This window comes from Anticarsia gemmatalis, chromosome 23, assembly GCF_050436995.1.
Source record: "Anticarsia gemmatalis isolate Benzon Research Colony breed Stoneville strain chromosome 23, ilAntGemm2 primary, whole genome shotgun sequence".
Classification (NCBI taxonomy): Eukaryota; Metazoa; Arthropoda; class Insecta; order Lepidoptera; family Erebidae; genus Anticarsia; species Anticarsia gemmatalis.
Window position 1 is genome coordinate 7,248,665 of NC_134767.1, and position 19,874 is coordinate 7,268,538.

The 19,874-nt window shown below is 34.9% G+C and overlaps 2 protein-coding genes across 2 annotated transcripts in view; both read left to right on the forward strand.

Annotated features, from left to right (window-relative positions):
• Positions 1-13,006, forward strand: part of SP2353 (EGF like, fibronectin type III and laminin G domains protein pikachurin) — a 198,208-nt gene extending 185,202 nt beyond the window's left edge. The window contains exons 11-19 of the mRNA XM_076130043.1: positions 1,062-1,207; positions 1,646-1,868; positions 2,439-2,530; positions 4,485-4,716; positions 5,251-5,405; positions 8,094-8,231; positions 9,154-9,240; positions 9,603-9,706; positions 10,053-13,006. Of these exons, the coding sequence (XP_075986158.1) occupies positions 1,062-1,207; positions 1,646-1,868; positions 2,439-2,530; positions 4,485-4,716; positions 5,251-5,405; positions 8,094-8,231; positions 9,154-9,240; positions 9,603-9,706; positions 10,053-10,213 (1,338 nt within the window). The 3' untranslated portion in view covers positions 10,214-13,006. The remainder of the gene's footprint in view (positions 1-1,061; positions 1,208-1,645; positions 1,869-2,438; positions 2,531-4,484; positions 4,717-5,250; positions 5,406-8,093; positions 8,232-9,153; positions 9,241-9,602; positions 9,707-10,052) is intronic.
• An 828-nt stretch (positions 13,007-13,834) lies between these two features.
• The window catches only part of LOC142983047 (putative ferric-chelate reductase 1 homolog), a 37,016-nt gene continuing 30,976 nt past the window's right edge, over positions 13,835-19,874 (forward strand). Inside the window, exon 1 of the mRNA XM_076129844.1 lies at positions 13,835-14,172. The gene's annotated coding sequence lies outside the window, so the exon portion shown is untranslated. The remainder of the gene's footprint in view (positions 14,173-19,874) is intronic.

Below are 19,874 nucleotides of genomic sequence, written 5' to 3' on the forward strand. Positions count from 1 at the left end.
CAGTGACCCACAGGCCTATGCAGCCGACGATGGCCTATGTTTATTAGCTGTTTGATTTTGAACTGTAATAATTACTATAATTAATTATAATCTGTATTAATCATGCGTGCCAAGGCTCTGTACCAAGATGTCGGACTATAGTTAACAAATACCTAAATGCCACTGAAAGACACGGGTTTCCTTCTGTAATGAGAAAGTGTCTTCAATCCAGGACCGCGGTTGGCGAGCATTCCTTCAAGAAATCCTAAAAGAAATGATTGAAAGAATTCTTGTAAGAAAGCATAGAAAAAATAACAACGCTAGAAAATACAATCCATTAGCATAAAAGTTAAAGGAACCAAAGTTACCCAACAGGTATCTGTAACAACTAAATTAATTGCGAAACTACAAAGGGAACTAAAAACCAAACCACTTAGTTCTGAACTGAATCAATATTCTGAAACGAAACGAATTGCAATACTCTTTGGAGTTGAGAACTTTTTAAATAGCTCCCTCCCTCAAAAGATTCAAATATCGAACAAGACTTTCAATACAAATGCAACGAGTTTTGAAACTCGGTCTTTTCGTCCGTTCATAATCAACAATAAGTTTCGAAAAGTTTTCATGTTCGTTAATTATTGTTATCTATTGTTCGAGGAAAGCTTTTGAAATTAATATTTTCTTTGATCGGATGCACTCGGGACTTTATAAAGGCGTATAAAGCCACGGGTCAGCCTCAATTATTTTAGAAAAAATCTTGATCATTATTTATGCGGAAAAGTTGAATAACCTTTAAAACTTGAGAAACTTTACTACACTGGAATTTACAAGTGTTATCGAAGGTTTTATATTCTGCCTTGTATACTTCTTCCATACCTCTCGCTTTTAGAACATTAATCGTATTTATAATTTAGTATTTAAGGCGACTATAACAAAAACAACCAGACCGGAAACAGTATATATATTTTGTGGATCACATCAGCTTTATTCAATGCGGGAATCGAACCCACAACTTCGGCACTATAACGTGGCTTCGACATGCTTGTATTCTTGTTATTTAACGTTTATTATTTAAATTTCAGATAACACTAAAACCATCTAGCGGCGACGGCCTGGTACTATACAACTCGGAGCGAGCTGACGGAGACGGTGACTTCTTCTCTTTACATCTCAGAAACTATTACGTGGAGTTCGCCTTTGATCTCGGTGCTGGGATGGCTCTTGTCAGGTATGTTAACTAAAATATGTACTTAGATTGAACCTTTTACTGTCCAAATGGTATGCAAAAAGTCATTTTGGAATAAGGTAGAGGCTAGTTCTGAGTCTATTACGCTGAATGATGCTTGATATAAAGCCACAATTTATTGCACCGTAGATTTCATATTACCATTTCAACAGCTTTACCTTTTTAATAAATTTATGGCCCTTATTCTCAAAGGTGAACAAGTGTATCGGAATACACCCACTTTTAGTTTATGATGGTTTTTGGGACTATAAAGTGCTATTACCAAATATAAAGAACGTAACCAAACTTCAGACTACTATAATTATTATTTAAATTATTCAAATGAAAAGAAAAAGACTCAATTGCGTTTCGCTAGACTCAGAAATCGAACCCTCTTCTCACCGTAAATCTTAATTAACCATTATAATCCTTAACTTTCAGATCAGCCTACCCAATAGAAGCGAATCGTTGGCACTGGGTGTCAGTATCACGGTCTGGACGGCGCGCGTGGCTGCGTGTGCGCGGGGGCGGGGCCAGGGCTGTGACGTCACGCGGCAGCAGACGACGACTGACGTTGAGGCAGCCGCTGTTGCTTGGAGGAGCCCCTCATCCACTACCCAGGAGATTGGCTCTTGATACGTCTTTCAGTGGATGTGTTTCACAGGTAAATATAACTTTTATTAAGTAGGGCTGTTCGTGGGGAAAAGGGGTTGTGTAAATCAACTATTCATCAAAAGCGTTTTTGTAGATACCTTAAACAATTTTTTTTCTGTCTGTTGTTGTTTTGATAATAAATGCTTTGCAGTTTTCATTAAGTACAAGATACACCATGAGCGTACGTGCGTATTCGTTTAAATACGTATACGTTGATACGTGCACGAGAATGTTCACTAGGCTATATAATACCTACAGAAGCTGCTTATCATAACACTCTGACAACTGGAATATAAACGTTGTTTAAGTTCTCGCAACGTGTAATAAACTCTGTAAAACCTCATAGCAATACGTTATCATACCACAAGGCGTCTTGACGCTATAAATTTGTTAGGCATTAAAATATGAAGTATTTTTAAGAATACAACAAAACCTCATAAATATCAGCATAGTGCTATAGATGCACTATGAAATAACATGTGTACTCAGTATTTTACTTGAGTATATTAGGCATCTCTTAAAAACAAAACAGTGCTATTTTATCTTAGGAGGTACCTGATCATTTATTGTTTGTTTCTAGTTGATAATAAACGACGAGGAGCTATCAGTGGTGTCTGCGGCGCTCGGTGGACTCAATGTAGACAACTGTGATGACGCACATGATAATTGCACGTAAGTTATTATATTATTGACCTTAATAAATTACCCAAACAATAATAAAATAAATTAATAAATTTAACCCATTACTGTCCCACTGCTGGGCAAGGGTCTCCTCCCGTAATGAGGAAGGGGTTAGGCCTTGAGTCCACCACGCTGGCCAAGTGCGGGTTGGGGACTTTGCATGCCCTCAATAAATGTATTAAACAAATTTTAGGCATGCAAGGTTTCCTCACGATGTTTTCCTTCACCGTTGGAGCATGTGACAATTATTTCTAATACACACATAACTTCGAAAAGTCATTGGTGTGTTGCCTTGGGTTCGAACCTACGACCACTTGCGTGGGAGGTGGCAACTTATACCACTCGGCTATCACTGCTCTACCCCCCAATATACCACCCAAACAATATTTTGTTTTAAATTAAACGGTTGGGTAAATAAGGTATAGCTGTTGTCGGTAAATAACAATGCCATCAAAAACATTCTGTAAAAACCTCAAGTCTCGCCGTAAAAAGTTGTGAGATCTATATAATACCAAGTCGATTAATCTATTTAGTCTCTACTTAAAGGACCTTCTGTCTTAAGTTATTACGTATGTTATTATCATGCCAATTTAAAAAAATATCTTTAAAACAAATAGACCGACCTGGCCATCGCATGATTTAATTATTAGTATGTATCACACTAATCAGCACGACGAGAAGTTAATGCTCCTGAAATGTTAATGGCGAATTTGTGTTTTCTTGCGATGACCAAGTCGATCTATTTGTTTTAAAGGTATTTTTTTTAATTGGCATGATAATAACATACGTAATAAATTAAGACAGAAGGTCCTTTAAGTAGAGACTAAATAGATTAATCGACTTGGTATTATATAGATCTCACAACTTTTTACGGCGAGACTTGAGGTTTTTACAGAATGTTTTTGATGGCATCTCACTTCTTTTTGTAGAGCGAACATAAGTCCAATTTGTATGGAAAGACGTTTTTTTTTCATAATTCAACATATTTTCCTATGGGAATGTTGTTCAGTTTCATGGGCTAAACACCCTTACCCACCCTTTACCCCCTCCCGTTATGCCTCATATAGTAGGTACCTATTTATACCTATTTATTTTATTTTCTACAGTAATAATAATTCATTAACTGCAAATGTAACCTTGTAATCTTATACATTTATATGGGATTACAAAGTTATTGTTGCAGTTGGTGTATTTAGAAAACTGGACCGAAATTAGAAAATATTACATTTTTCCCATGATTAAGACAATAAACCCTATTTGTATTCAAAATTTTAAGCTTCTTAGTCTGCTAGAAGTACCTTAGACTTTTGATGATCGGTGAGTCAGTGAGTCAGTGAATCAGTGAGTGACAAAATTCAAAATTTTAACAAGTTGTCATTCTTAAACTACTGGTTCAAATTGACTGAAATTTTAAATATACCGTGTTTATACAATGACTAATTAGTTGCTGAAAATCCAGGCTTCTTGTTTTATCCACAACGAAATTATAGGGGTGTCAAAAATAGCCCGAATTGCTTCGAGAAAAGGATGTTACGGCCGTGCCGCTTTTTTTTGCTCGACTTGCGGGGGCACTTCCGTGCCCCCAGATTGAAATGACTGCCTGTGGCGCGATCGGTAGTGTAGTCGACTGCCGAGCGAGAGGTCTCGGGTTCGAATCCTGGGTTGGGCCAAAAAGTCTAAGATTTTCTAATAAGATTTCTTAGAAATTGCCTGGACTTATTAAGTTGAAGCCAAATACATAGACGAGAGTGCCATTGTTAGTCGTGGGAGTATTTCTAAACTTTGTGTTATATTTTTATCATACAAAAACCAAAAACAAACTATTTGGATGCTGACACAGAATCGATAATATTGTGAGAAATGCTCTTTCTCTACTGAACCAAACACACACTAAACACCTAGACCTATTTCGACTACAACTAACCAATAATATCTCTAATTATAGCGACAAAAATCAATGCAAAGAAATCCTAGAACCAATACCGGAGTACCCTCAAAATATTTCAAATAACGACGTGCACCACTCCATCGTGGCCAAGAAGGGCTTCAAGCAGAAGTTCCACAAGAAGGCCAAGAAGCACACCACTCATACACACGTGGACAAATACAAGAAGAAGAAGTACTTCGTTAGTAAGAAGCATCAGTATCTGATGGAGAATCTCGAGAGACATAATGAGGTGAGAAATGACGGAACTTTAACTATCTATTATCCCCAAATGTTTGCTTTTATAGGTATCCAAATGTTGTTTTTTAGTTATCGTCAAATCGTCAACATTTTCGAAAAAATATTTGCATTAGTCCTGTATTGTCGATATGTGTTTTTTTAGTTGTCTCGAATATTCATATTAACGCTTTTAAACTCTCGCGACTAGTACACATAATATTATAATGCAACGGGTCTTATACGCGATTGAAAATGGTTAGAAACGTCGGGCAGCAAATAAGGTATCCTAACCTTTAAATTTTCAATCGCGTATAAGACCCGTTGCATTATAATATTATTCGAATATTCATAGTTTCATACATTTCAATTTATGCGTAGTTACCATTAGATGTCACTACTAACAACGATTCATAGATATTTTAGCAATAATTAAAACTAATTTTAGTCACTAAACATTTTTGTAATTTTATTAGTTTGAAACAGAGTCTATGTTTGTACGAGACGTGAATCTGAAATAATTCCCAGAAAACTTTCTTACATTCCACAGGTGGCAACAGAAGGGCCAGTATACGACGGTCAAACGTACATGCAAGTAAAGTACTTGAGCGAGAACGAAGTGAACTGGAGCGATATGAACACGTACCCGAGCTTCAGCGGGACTGACAGCTTCATACACATCGATGATGAGGAGACTATGAAACGGTAATAACAGCTCTATTGTTAGTTTTTAATAACTAATAATAAGTTGTATTTATAACAGTACTCACTGCTGCTTTAACTACACCGATAGCACGGTCGGTAGTGTACGCGACTACCGCATAGAAGTCTCGGGTTGGAATTCTGCATCGGGGGCCAAAAAGTCGCTCCTTAATTTTTCTGTTAAGAATTTCCCAGAATGGTTTGCCCGGAGGTGGGAAGTTGAGGTATTCGTCGTGAGGCCGTCGGTCCTGCAGCTGACCTCTCACTGCTCATATCGCTCCTTGAATACAAAAGGGCCACAAATCGAAATCTATAAATTTTACAGGAGAGCCAAAACAAATTTTTGAAACTGTTTTTTTATAACATTTCATATATTTATTTATTAAATATAAGATGTTAATATATCATTAGATGCGTATTTTTTAGCTCTATCTTTCTACAAAATAAACTTTGTAAAAGCTGTTACCTATTAAGAGAAAAAAGCATATAAGTCTCTTTTGCATTCAAAATTTGAACCAATATTATGAGAAATATGTCAAAAATTAAACACAGTTTTACAAATAAAAATGGTTAATTGTACTTTTTTGGTAAAAAAACCGTATCAAAAAGTTTAATAATAATTACTAAGTAAAACCATAACTGAATAGACCAGGAAAACATTGTATTAAACAATCTAAATAAAAAAATCTTAACTTTTTATTAAGTAAGTAAAATTATTGAGATCAACTTTGTGCGTAACTTTCATTATTTAGTAAAATTAAACATCAATTATCATCATCAATCAATGGGTAACGTGACGAGTAGACTGAGTGCAGCAGGAGTATTAAAGAAATAAGATAATAGAAAAGGTTTTTGAGTAATATAAGCCTTTATATTGAGCATTCGTGGATTATTCCAAAGCTTTTGACAGCATTACTCATTCCGCCATAGAATCATCACTCCATCCAATTCCTACTTAAAGATACTATGTAGAATCGAACCTTCATACATCAAACTCATCAAAGCAATAGACAACAATATCATTCCAAATCCAAAGAAGCGTGAAACAGGGAGACCCGCTATCTCCCAAATAATTTACCAGCACCCTCAGAGAAATTTTCAGGAGCCTGGCGGTGTTATGGCAATCAAAAGCATATTTGTAAGTGGTAAACAGTTAACAAACCATTGTTTTGTAGATGACATAGTCAATGCTCAAAGATCTGAGCATGGCAAACCTTCAGATTAGACTGAGTAAGAACCGTACAAAAACACAGGTTATGACCAACAACACAAAACGTAGGGTCAAGGTAGACAGGCACGTCATAGACTATGTCGACGAGTACACTTGCTAGGGCCAGATAACCTCTTTTAACAACCGACGGGACAAAGAGTTGGACAAACGTGTCACAAGTGCCTGAAAGAGATCCTGGTCCAGGAAAGAGCTAATGAAGGGTAACCTTCCACTGTCACTGAAGTGAAAGCTCGTCGACATGTTTATACCTACTACCCGTCCTTACCTACGCTGCCCAAACATGGTCCCTTACGGAAAACCAGAAAGAGCCAGAGAACGATGGAGCATAGTATATTATGCATCAAAAGAACAGATCACATCCGAAATTCTATACTGCGCTCCCAAACTCGCATAGCCGATATAATGGAGAAGACCGCCAGGCTGAAATGGAACTGAGCCGGCCACATTATCCATATGCATTCGGAAAGGTGGACCCGCATATCTACCAAGTGAATGCCAGAAGATGAAAAACTTAAATGGAGATGGCGGGATGATTTAGACGCATTTAAAAAGGACTGGTCGGATCTAGCCCCTGAAAGAGGAATTTGAAAGGAAAGGGTTCCTCTTTACTTTGCCTGCATCAAAATGTATTATTTTATTTTTAAAATTGTAACGAAAACTAAAATTATAATCATACCAAACGGTCATATTTCTGGCCTTCCCATTCTAGCACGCTAAAAATGATTATTTATTCCACAATAATTTAATGCAAAAGGGACGTATTTCAAAATATGCTACTGTTATATTACAAAATATAATAACAAATACTAGTGTTTGAATGCAAAACGGTCGTTTTCAGAAATATGGCACTTTTGTATTACGAAATATGGTTACAAATACTATAGTTAGAATGCAAAAAGGACGTTTTCCAAAATATGGCAGTTTTGTATTGTAAAATATAATCACATTAACTTGAAATTTTGCACCCAACACAGACATATTTTGGATTGTGGCACTTTTTCACGCAACTGACGAGCATTTGCGTTGAATCTCCGGGCGCAACTCACAAAGTGGCTGTTTTGCACTGACATTACCTGTCAAAGTGAGCTAATGCAAAAAGGGCAGTAAGTCAGTGCAGCCATAATATAAGCAAAAATGATGGGGGTTTTTTTTTACTATAAAATATAGTCGGTTCAGGTGTCATTTTTGCAATAAAACGATTTTCATTTTTTTTTGAGTTGTGGCCCTTTTGCATTGAAGGAGCGATATGGGTAATGAGAGTAAAGGAATGCAATGTGTATGGATGCAATCTATGTATTATGCACACATTTAAACAATATATATAGAAAGTCCTGCAACGTTGTCCGGTTTCAATGGCATTGGCCTAGCCGTCTATCGCCTAGGAAGATATTAGAAGGTTATGTTTATAGATTGATAACTTTTATCCAATCTTTTTTAAGAAATATTAATGTTTGTTACAGGCTGGTGTCATATTCTTTAGACATCAACATACGCTTCCGCTCGGTGGTATCGGGCGGCCTGCTCGTGTGGAGCGGCGGCGCGCGCTCGCCTCCTGACTTCTTATCTCTAGCTATTGAGAACTCCGTGCTTGTGTTCAGGTAATTGTTGCATCTAGACACGCGGCAGCGTGTCAAGTCAAGTTCAAGCAATAGAACTGGCTGGCTAGCGCCGAGTGTAATATTTAGTGAATGCAATCCCGATCTCGCGGGATCCCGATCTCGCGAGATCCCGTGTATTTTTTCGGGATCAATCCCGAAGCATAATATGACGAGATCCCGTTCGGGATTGTCGGAGAGGGCATTTTCAGCAGTTGGCTACATTGCAATAGACTTAAGATGCCGATTAGAAGCTCGTACTATTGATACACTTTGTATTTTAAGAGGCTACTTTCAAAATGCCATGTGATTACTTTTTATTTTGATCTCCTGGAGCTACACCTACTTTTTTGTTATGTTCATGTTATTACACCTGTTAATTATGTTACGTTGTTAGTAATATTGAAAAATGAAGGCTTTTATTTTCTTTCAAATAATAATTTATTGCATTCACCACACTATCACACACATATTACATTAAACAAGCCGTTCGAATTGTATTATTTTTACTAACTAGACGGGATCCCGAAAATCTCGGGATCCCGCGGGATTGATATTTCTGATCGCGAGGGATCTCGAGTTTACGATCTCGAGTCGGGATTGCATTCCCTAGTAATATTACACGAACCATTTGCTGCTTAGGCCACATCAGAATGAAAAATCAATCCTCGCAAAAAGCCTTCTTGAAAATACGTTCTCCTGTTACCGAAGCAACCATTGAAAGCTGTGGTTATAGGCTTCAAAACTTTATTGGTGAAAGGACAGGGAGATGGATTGATGTTGTTGGTTGGAAGTTTTATTAGGTTGATAAAAATATTATGACTGCATTTCCTATAATTGCCTTTCAAACTCGTCATCTTTTATTTAAATGTGGTAACAAAGCGTTTGGTAAATTAACAATCTTAAAATACCAATACTATTTCAGGTATGACCTGGGCAGCGGTGAGGTGGTGATAATAGCGAATCACACCAAAGTCGACGATGGACTGTGGCACAGAGCAAGAGCAACTAGGTAAACCAATTATTATAATTATGTACCTACCATATACTTTGCAGGCGCTAACTAAAAAATCTCGTAAAATCATACTTAAGATTTTACCAGTTGCAAAAAAAACCTTCTTATTGAACATAGTATCGATGTTTTTTTCTAGTATTTAATAATTTTATTGTCGACTCATATTTACAGTTTAACACTCATTAATGCGTGCTAGAATCAACGTAAGTCTCGGAAAATATTTTAACTCCCTCCGAGATTCAAAAAATTGGTTTCGCTTTGCTTACCGTACCAAGATTTCAAAGAAAACACACTTGATGTGTTGTAGGACCGTGAAATATAATTAAAATTTTAAGTTAACTTGTCATATTATATTGCAGGAACAGACAAGCGGGCGTGCTAGAAGTGGACGGACTGGGCTCCGTCGGTAAAGTGTCGCCTGGGAAACTTAAACAACTTAACACTGAGAACGGCCTTTATATAGGTAAGTTACTACTACTATCATTATGTACTTTCTATCTAGGAAACAAACGATCGTGCCTAAACGACGTACTTACATATACAGCGATTTTTGGTCTTGGTCTTCATACAAAAGCATATTTTTATTGCGCTTTAGGATATCTGGGCTTCTATAGAAAGCTTTAGTCACTTTTTACGACTCGAGTACACTACCCGGATTTAAAAATACATAAAACTGGTTGACATTATTTTTATTTATTGCAGGTTTCTATCAGGGATTTATTGAAATGTTTAATCTTAATTCCCAACATAAAAGAGTGTTTTGATATTTTTTTAAGATTAGTATTATTAACATCTTTTTATTGTTTCAGGTGGTCTCCCATCAATAGAAATGAACACGCAAGGCCGATACAAAAGCGGTTTAATCGGCTGCGTCTCACAAATATCTCTCAGCGGAGACTTCGACATTCCTCTATCACTCTCCAAGTTACCACACACTATCACGAACAACGTGGGCCGATGTGCCCCCTAAGACATGCCCTATTCATTTAAATGAACCCCCCCGCGTTCATTTAAGTGAATCAACATTTGTTATAACCGCCCCCGAGCGTTCATTTAAATAGATCAATCATTTAAACAGTAGCGCGATTCTCTACCACTATCGACTATCGAAAACCGGCTATCGAGAAATTTTATATGAAAACTGTATCAGCGCCTCTAGCGGGGGTAGTAGGAACTATTTTTGCAGTACATTTTAAATGTCAAACTCTCGTTACTCGATAGTATCGACTGTAGAGAATCGCGCTACGGATCGTAAATGAACGATCGTTTCGAGTTAGTGTTACGTGTGTCGTTTAGATTTGTCACTAAGTTTGTTTCATCAGGAGTTGCTTTTCGTGACGACCAAACTGCGTAAACATATCAATGTAAACTTCGGTGGCAATAAAACTAAACAATATTGGTAATTTACGGTTTTTCAAATGATAATGACTGTTTTTTTGAACCGGTGTTTTTTTTACTTTGTATTTTTAATACTCTAGTCAATTTAGATTTAAGTAAACCCGCTGGTTTCTCACTCTTTTCACGTTAAATAATTTCGTTTTGATAAATACTTTCAATGATTTTGTTTCCATGTACGATGGAATAACTTTTCAAAGTGCTTTACTATCTAGTAGATATATAAAAAAAACTATTTGTAATGTTAAATTAAATAAAATTCTAGTCGTACGAGTGGTTTGCACGCAGTATTATTTTGTAAAACATTTTCTTTTGATAGCTAAACACAATTTGTTACGACGTAAATGTATTTTATATAATATAGTTCAATAAGTATATATATACATACATAGCGTTTGTATATTATCAGACAAATTTTTCATATGGACGTGGTTTTAGAACATTTGTAAGTAGTTACACAATAGATTTGAACATTATTGTTAGGCTTTAAATTTGATTTGATACGGGAACTGTGTTTTTTGCTATTATTTTTGATTTGTGTGTCTGTTTGTCACAATGAATGTAAAGACTTGATTCCTAAACAAGTCTGAAATATAGATTAATGTATAGAATGTTTTATTTTGGAACTGTAACTGATGGCGTAGCAAGAGGGAAACAAAACTTAATTTTATTTTATCGAACATACCCGCATTTTGTAGGATGTTATACCTTCTAAGTATAACAAGCGATAAAGCAAGATTATAAATACATTAAAAACTATTTGATAATATCCAAGCAGATCCAAGATTTTTCTTACTTACGTATATAAAATCTATGTTCACGGTTGGGCTTTGAATTTCCCTATGCATTATGAACAAGAAATTATTTAAGAGGAGGGTTTAAACTCTTACTCCTCTTACAATGCGATTAGGCTAAAAAGTCATAAGAAAAATAGACTTCGTAATAAAATTGCCAGTGTATAAAAATATAAACTCCATTTGTTTTTCAAATCTATGGTCTAATTTCAAATTTTAATACTTTCAAATATAAAGTTCTGTACTATCGAAGAATTTTTATACTTATTTATTTTCTAATTATACTATTTATAGCTCTAGCTACGCCTCTACATTGTATAGCAGTGCAATATAAAATGAAACGTTCCCGTCGCTTAGTTCCTGATTGTGTTGCAGTCAGACATGGCACCGACTAGTCGTAATATAGTTATAGAGTATATTTATCGGGTAGATTTAACGCGCTTTGTATGTATAAACGAATGTGTTGGTTTATTTAGCGATTGTTATATAACGAACTTTGATAAAATACTGATTTTTTTAAAGATTTTTGACAGTTATGAAGGTTTTATTTACCTAGTTCTCATAATAGATCTATTGAGCTGGAAGGGGCTGAAAAAAGGAAGTTTAATTGACCTCTACCAAAACGGGGAGGCGGTGATCAGAGAAAATATGAAAAAGTATTTATTACCTATTATATTACATAGCCTTTTATAGTAAAGTTACTTAAAGTTTTTTTTTTAATGACTCTTGATTTTGCTTTTAGACCAATCTGGGAATTCCATTTTGCACAGAAATTTATTTATTACACCTTCAACACCCAAACATATAATTCTGGTCTGGGAAAAAATATGCATCGATACAATATTGCTTTTGTACGGATGAAACTTTCTTTAAGAACGTGTTTCCTTATGACTAACCGAACGCCTTACGCGTTTTTATTTTAATACCCACTTTTTATACTGACGTCATTACCGAAACAAGAATTGGAAAAACCTTGATAGTTAATTTAATGTTTAACTTTCATTTCCAAAAAGTTCGTTATAAAACAATCGTTAAGTAATATATTCGATACGTACCCTAAATGCCCTTCACTGGGATTTCATTTACACCAATAATTTTCGTCAATTATAGTGTTTCACAGGGTGTGGAAATTATTTACATAAAATATCTACATATCTTTATTGTGGTCTCCTTTCATTTAATCCCAGTTTTCATGTGCAGCGCGTCACATACATTCATTTAAATGTATCATCGCATTGATCGAATTAAATGTAACCCGTTTTAAATGTAATAAATGAACCAATAAAAATAATTTGAACTGAATAATAAAGTAAATTTTATATCGCAACTTTAATGTGCAATAAATAAAATTATTTGTTGACTCCGCTTGACGCCATTTTGAAAATTTAGCTACCCATTGTCAGCTTTTGATAAAGGATGTTTGTAAATGGATATTTCAGGTGAATTTACATTGTGTTGGAAGTTAAAACATTACTACGTAGTTCTACTTGTGAAATAGCTTGACTAGTATTAGTTTTGTATGTGAGACCTGTCCGATGTATTATATGCCGTTATTTGTACAAAATTATATCAATAAAAATATAATAAAATGTTTTGGATTTTATTTCGCCACTTGTATAAATATTTGCCGCATGTTTTATGGTCGTAAGCGCGTGTATTGAGCGTGACGGTCTGAATTCCTTTCCCGGGTCAGCCGATTATAGTTTTCATCTAGGTGATGCTTTGTGTGGACGTTAATTTTCTATAAAAATTATAAGCATTTTAGGCTGAACAATTTAGAGCTCATCTAAATTATTGTAATTGAGATTCGAACCTGCGAGGCATCTTGGGCATGCTAGCGACATTCTAACTTTAAGTCCTTGGGCTGCTCCGTTAATCCTCAGTGCACCCATAAGACCTTTGCTAAGAGTTTAATTTGCTACGATCGGTGTGTGACCTCCCGTATATATTCTGTTTAATTTTACCTACGTGATTTTTAAAATTGTAGACGTACCTAAATAATTAATTTATTTAAATCCCTGAAATAATTTTAATTAGGTGCATATATTAGGCATAACCGCAAGGAACTGCCTAGACGCATATATTAGCAACTGCAAGGAACTATCTAAATTAATAACTCAAAACAAAAACTGGGTTTTTTGTCAGTCCGGAAACCGGAATCCTTAAAGTAAAATTAAATCATATTACACTCCTACATTCTTATCTAAAATAATGTGAGTCAACGTCAAGGTTGGGCGTAAAAACCCAATGAAATATACGTATTATGAGCCAGCTATTAGGATAGGAACCACCGCAAAATGACTCAGCCTCAAACCGGCTTTGTAAACGTTCATTCATCTTGTGAATGAGTGAGTGTATGCACAGGTGCGCCGACCGCGCCAAAGTATTCCGTTCATTCCATTCCATCAATCAGTTACGAAAGACCCTCCAGAGAGGACGCACGCGCTTTACCCGCGAAAAGTTACCGACATTTCAACTCTCGAAAACTTTTAAGTGAGGATAATTTACTTTTTTATCCAGAATTCGGTTAGTTAAAAACTTTTTGTGAGAATTGCATTGAGTTTTATCATCAAATCGACGAATTGCATTAAGTTTTTTTACCGTTAGTTTGACAAAAACAAAGCGTAGTGTCTCGTGTGAGAACTTTGTGATTTTTTGTGTGATAATTATCATTTGGTTCACGTTCAGTGTTTAGAAAAACATCGAGTTGCACGTATAACCTTGCTTGACCAGTTTGTTTGTAAGTATTGAAAGTAAAAGTTGAGAATTCGTGCGTACGCACTAAGAATGTAAAACATAAGATTTTGAAACAAACACATTTGTTTCACAAACGGCCACTGACATTTTTGTTGTTTACGCAATAATATTATGTGTATTATTTTATAAGCGTAAGTTATTATCTGTCTTTAAGTTACTCGATCTTTGTCACCTATAATAAGTTGCATAAATTATTTCAAATGTAGGGACTACCCGCAAAGTTTTAAGTTACAGTATTAGCTAATACATAATTAGTTTCAAGAATCAAAGCTGATAGTTATTGACTATTTACCATCTCGGGAGATGTCCAAAGGAATAATGCAGTTGAATTTCTGGTAGGGTTAAATCACCGTGACGATTTCATCATAATGCAGACCTCTTATAACGTTAAATGTGTTTTTAAAATTATCAAATAGTGATAAGACTAATTGGTTAACAACTACCAAACCAGACATCGTAAATTGGTAACTTAACACTTAGAGATAAGTGCCTAAATATACGTAGGGAACTTGGAAAAAAAATATTTCATTTAGCAGCGTTATGAATATTACTAACATCTTAAGTAGGTAAGTACCTAGGTACTTATTATTTGGTTCTAATACACGCACTGTTTTTTCATAACAAAATAAGTAGTAACTTGTACTTTGACAAAGGAAAATGATACGCATTTTCCTTTGTCAAAGTCAGACATTCAAATTACGTAAAAAGGTGTGTGCAAACAATTTATTGCGACAATGCGTGATTGGACTTGGCGGGGACTACCGTGCACCCAAATGGTTATTATGAAATATCAAAATATGGTAATGCCAACTACGGTACTTACCTAAATCATGAATAAATATTATTTTGAGCAATCAAGACGACACGTGGATGTGAGTTCGAAATATCGAATACGGAATGAAAATTACCTAGTTGGTTATGTTTATATTATTCTTTAAATTTTTCTTAATTCAAGGTGTTCCCTTATTAAACAAAGGTCTACCCCAATCTCCTCCACTGGTTCGAGAGGTATTCTCGGCCATATTAAGCCACCCAGATAGCTGTGCCATCACCATCGTATAATACCGATTTTAAAAGTCATATTGACAAGAAAAACGCATACTTTACCTAACTTGGGAATCGCTCTCTGCCATATAACTTTGAATCGTTGTAACCTCAAACAAAAAATAAACTAACTTCAACATAAATATTCTACACTAAAATTGGCAACATTTTAAAACGCAAGTCTCATTAGGTAAATATATTTAAAACATTTAACCACTATGCAAAAATCTGCATAAACTCGATTTGTACAAAATTTATAGTGTTCTTGACCGAAATACATATTGCGTAATGTCCAAATGTATTTTGATTAATATTTATTTCAACACTTCGAGATACGGCCATTCATTCATATAGTGTTAGATAGTAGGCCGTAGTAAATAATTGATATTGTTATGATTGTGTAAAAGGTTATCATTTAATCAATGAACACTGATTATGCCTAGAGAACTATTACTTTTTCCTGGCTACAATAAGACGTAGTGTATTTTTTTCGATTTCTTTGTACAAACATGCAGTTCATAGGTTTCTTACTGGTTCTTCTCATAAGGCTCTAAGCCCTTTCCGAGCTAGTAATGTATTCAGTAATTGCAACATTAATTATTTCATCTTAACGAATAAATGATTTGATTTTTAATCAGCTTGGGATATGACTTTAATGGTTTGAACTAGGTAAATAGTGAAAGGCAAAAAAAATTTGCATGCATTCGCTTCTTTGTTTCTTTTTTGTAGTGAAATGCAGACATATCCATCTACTAGACCTTATTCAATCTTATAAACAACCAACGTAAAAGGAATGCCATCAAAAACATTCTGTGAAAACCTCAAGTCTCGCCGTAAAAAGTTGTGAGATCTATATAATACCAAGTCGATTAATCTATTTAGTCTCTACTTAAAGGACCTTCTGTCTTAAGTTATTACGTATGTTTTTATCATGGCAATTTAAAAAAAATACCTCTAAAACAAATAGACCGACCTGGCCATCGCATGATTTGATTATTAGTATGTATCACACTACACAGCACGACAAGAAGTTAATGCTCCTGAAATGTTAATAATGGCGAATTTGTGTTTTCTTGCGATGACCAAGTCGATATATTTGTTTATAATAATAATATAATAACATACGTAATAACTTAAGACAGAAGGTCCTTTAAGTAGAGACTAAATAGATTAATCGACTTGGTATTATATAGATCTCACAACTTTTTAGGGCGAGACTTGAGGTTTTCACAGAATGTTTTTGATGGCATCTCACTTCTTTTTGTAAAGCGAACATAAGTCCAATTTGTATGGAAAGACGTTTTTTTTTCATAATTCAACATATTTTCTTATGGGAATGTTGTTCAGTTTCATGGGCTAAACACCCTTACCCACCCTTTACCCCCTCCCGTTATGCCTCATATAGTAGGTACCTATTTATACACCTACTTATTTTATTTTCTACAGTAATAATAATTCGTTAACTGCAAATGTAACCTTGTAATCTTATACATTTATATGGGATTACAAAGTTATTGTTGCAGTTGGTGTATTTAGAAAACTGGACCGAAATTAGAAAATATTAAATTTTTCCCATGATTAAGACACTAAACCCTATTTGTATTCTAAATTTTAAGCTTCTAAGTCTGCTAGAAGTACCTTAGACTTTTGATGATCGGTGAGTCAGTGAGTCAGTGAATCAGTGAGTGACAAAATTCAAAATTTTAACAAGTTGTCATTCTTAAACTACTGGTTCAAATTGATTGAAATTTTAAATATACCGTGTTTATATAATGGCTGATTAGTTGCTGAAAATCCAGGCTTCTTGTTTTATCCACAACGAAATTATAGGGGTGTCAAAAATAGCCCGAATTGCTTCGAGAAAAGGATGTTACGGCCGTGCCGCTTTTTTTTTGCTCGACTTGCGGGGGCACTTCCGTGCCCCCAGATAGTGTCAGTCTTAATTGAGTGGCAGAGAAAATAAACAATTTATTGCGTAATAAAATTGTATTAAGTAATTAATAAATGTAGCTACAGTTTTCCTATAAACAACCACACCGCAAAGTATTAAGTCATTTCCATAGTTGCATGTAATAACAAAATGTGAATTGGCTATAGAAGAGCTGTGACTTCAAACACAAGCTTTTTTACTTAAAGAAGACATCAAAACCTCAATCGTAACGTAGATGAAGATAAAATCAATAATTATAATTGTATCTCACCGCTTTGTTCTAAACACACAAGTTATGTCGTAAGACGTACTCAATGTACTCATGGTACATATAAAGGTTGATTCACACGTTATCGACCGTGGTGAACGCTAATAGTCTTGTACAACTCTATGTTGTGTACAATACTTTACTCTATTGTTGACCTTTCAATCATGTTTACTATAGTTTAATTGCATATGGTGCAACCGAAAACATATATGAATGAAAAATGCCGTATGCCGTACTTACATGGTGCGTTTTTATTTCATAAGAAATATAAACAAAAACAGTAATGCGGCAACGGTTAAATCATCGGATTTGCGATTGAGAGATTCGAGGTTCCAATCTCACTTATTGCAATACTGACGATCACTATTGAACTAGAAACTAACAAGCATTTCTAGCCATGCTAAATTATGTCGCAATTTATATGGCAATACATAAAAATAATAATCTTAAAGAAACGTCAAAACGAATTAAGAAAGTGTACAACAAATCATGTATTTTTATTTAATAACTTGTACCTTCTTCATCTATTCTAATCAACAATATCCAACAGGTAATTCATCATTAAGCAATCGCAGTAATTTTTGCATAATTAATTATAATACTCGATAATTACCGTTCGCGTGATCCACGCAACTCAATAAAAGCAGTATCCACCTAGTACAAAGGAATAATTACAAATATCAGAGTATTGCTGTAACTATAAAATTTAGCTTCTACCAATCTTGAAAAGATGAAAAGCTGTTGAAAAGATTCTTGTTGTTCAACTTTGAACAACAAAGTCATTGATAATCAAGTTAATCATAAAATTTGATACAGAAAAATAAAATACTGAAATCATTTAAGTGGCCTTAAAGTTAGTTCTAAGACCACGCTTAAAAACATTACAGTGCTTATTTGTTTTATAGAAACTAAAAGATTTTTATATGTATATTACTTATATTACTTATTGATAATATTATTTCTGAGTACAACTGTTAGCCTACCGGGAAAATCAAAAAAATATCGTGTACCTTTATGTGTCGAGCATAAAAAGATTGTGAAACTTTACCCCTCACCAATGCCAAATAAATTATCCTGAACTTGCAAACTAAATCCTTGAATAAAACAAAACATTTGCGAGGAACAATGTTTGGTGGAAACAAAAAGTGCATCAGTTGTCGTCTGTCAGTCGCTGGTCGCGCCGCGTGAAGGCCGCCTTTGTCACGCTAGTTGCCGACAATTTGAAATGTCAATGACATAGATACAACGTTACAACAATAGTTATCACCCACAGATTATAATTTAAAGCCTACGGTCTTTATAAAAATGCAATCTTGCTAAACGATTAATGACGATTGTTGTGATAAAAAGTTTCCTTGGATTCATGACTTTGGACGGTACGGTTGGAATATGATTGATTTTAACCTCATACGAAGTGAAGAATCGAGTGGTTGGAATGACTGAGCCATGTCATACCTATGGTTTTTAGAGATTTTCTTGACAGCAGAAACATTAAATGGATTATTATTCTTAGTCGACTTTGAGAAACAGCTCACTCTCACGCAACTGATTAAAATCCTGGATTTCCCAATTACCTGCGAAAAATCTTTTTTCCGATGCGTCGCTTGATAGCCTTAAATAAGCTCAAAGGATTTGAAATCTGTTCACAAAACCTGCAATATAGTATTTATTATATTTGACACGAGCTTGATAATCTTAAGATCCAAGCAAGAAAAGCAATACAAACCTCCACAAGCCGTTGGAACAAACTCGCTTACACAATGCGAAAATCCATTGCATAATCTGGAATGCCGGAGTACTGTTCACTCACCATAACTAATGTGGAAGTGCTATCAAATGTTATGTTTTGTTACTAAATGGAGTTGCCGCTATCTACGCCGTGACGTCAGAGGCTTAACCATGAGTTGAGACCATTGGAATATGTCATAATGTTTCGTTAATCGTTATTTATTGAGGTACTTGAAGTATCGGGCGACATGAGTAACTGATCCCTTACTGTGATAGAAACCTTCGTTTAGATACGCCAGTATGGACATAAGTATGGACGAAATAATGTCAGTAGAATGCACTGATATTATTTCGTCCATACTTAGCCAGTACCTAATCAAAGCCGAGTCAACAATGGTAATTCATATTTTATATGCAGATATTTATTGGGAAAATCGTTTGTCGATATTTAATAATTTTAATAGCGCATAAAATAAACATAAAATATTATAAGATACTAGCTAACCAGGCAAACTTAGTTTTGCCATAAAAAATAGATGTTGGCCGATTCTCAGACCTACTCAATATGATCAGTCTTTTCGGAGGAGTACGAGAACTAACATTGTGACACGAGAGTTTTGTATATAAGTTGTTGTTGTTGAAAGACAGAGGCTATAATTGAATCAAAGGAAATTAGTTACACACTGGTTGATAAGTACATATACAAATCATCAAA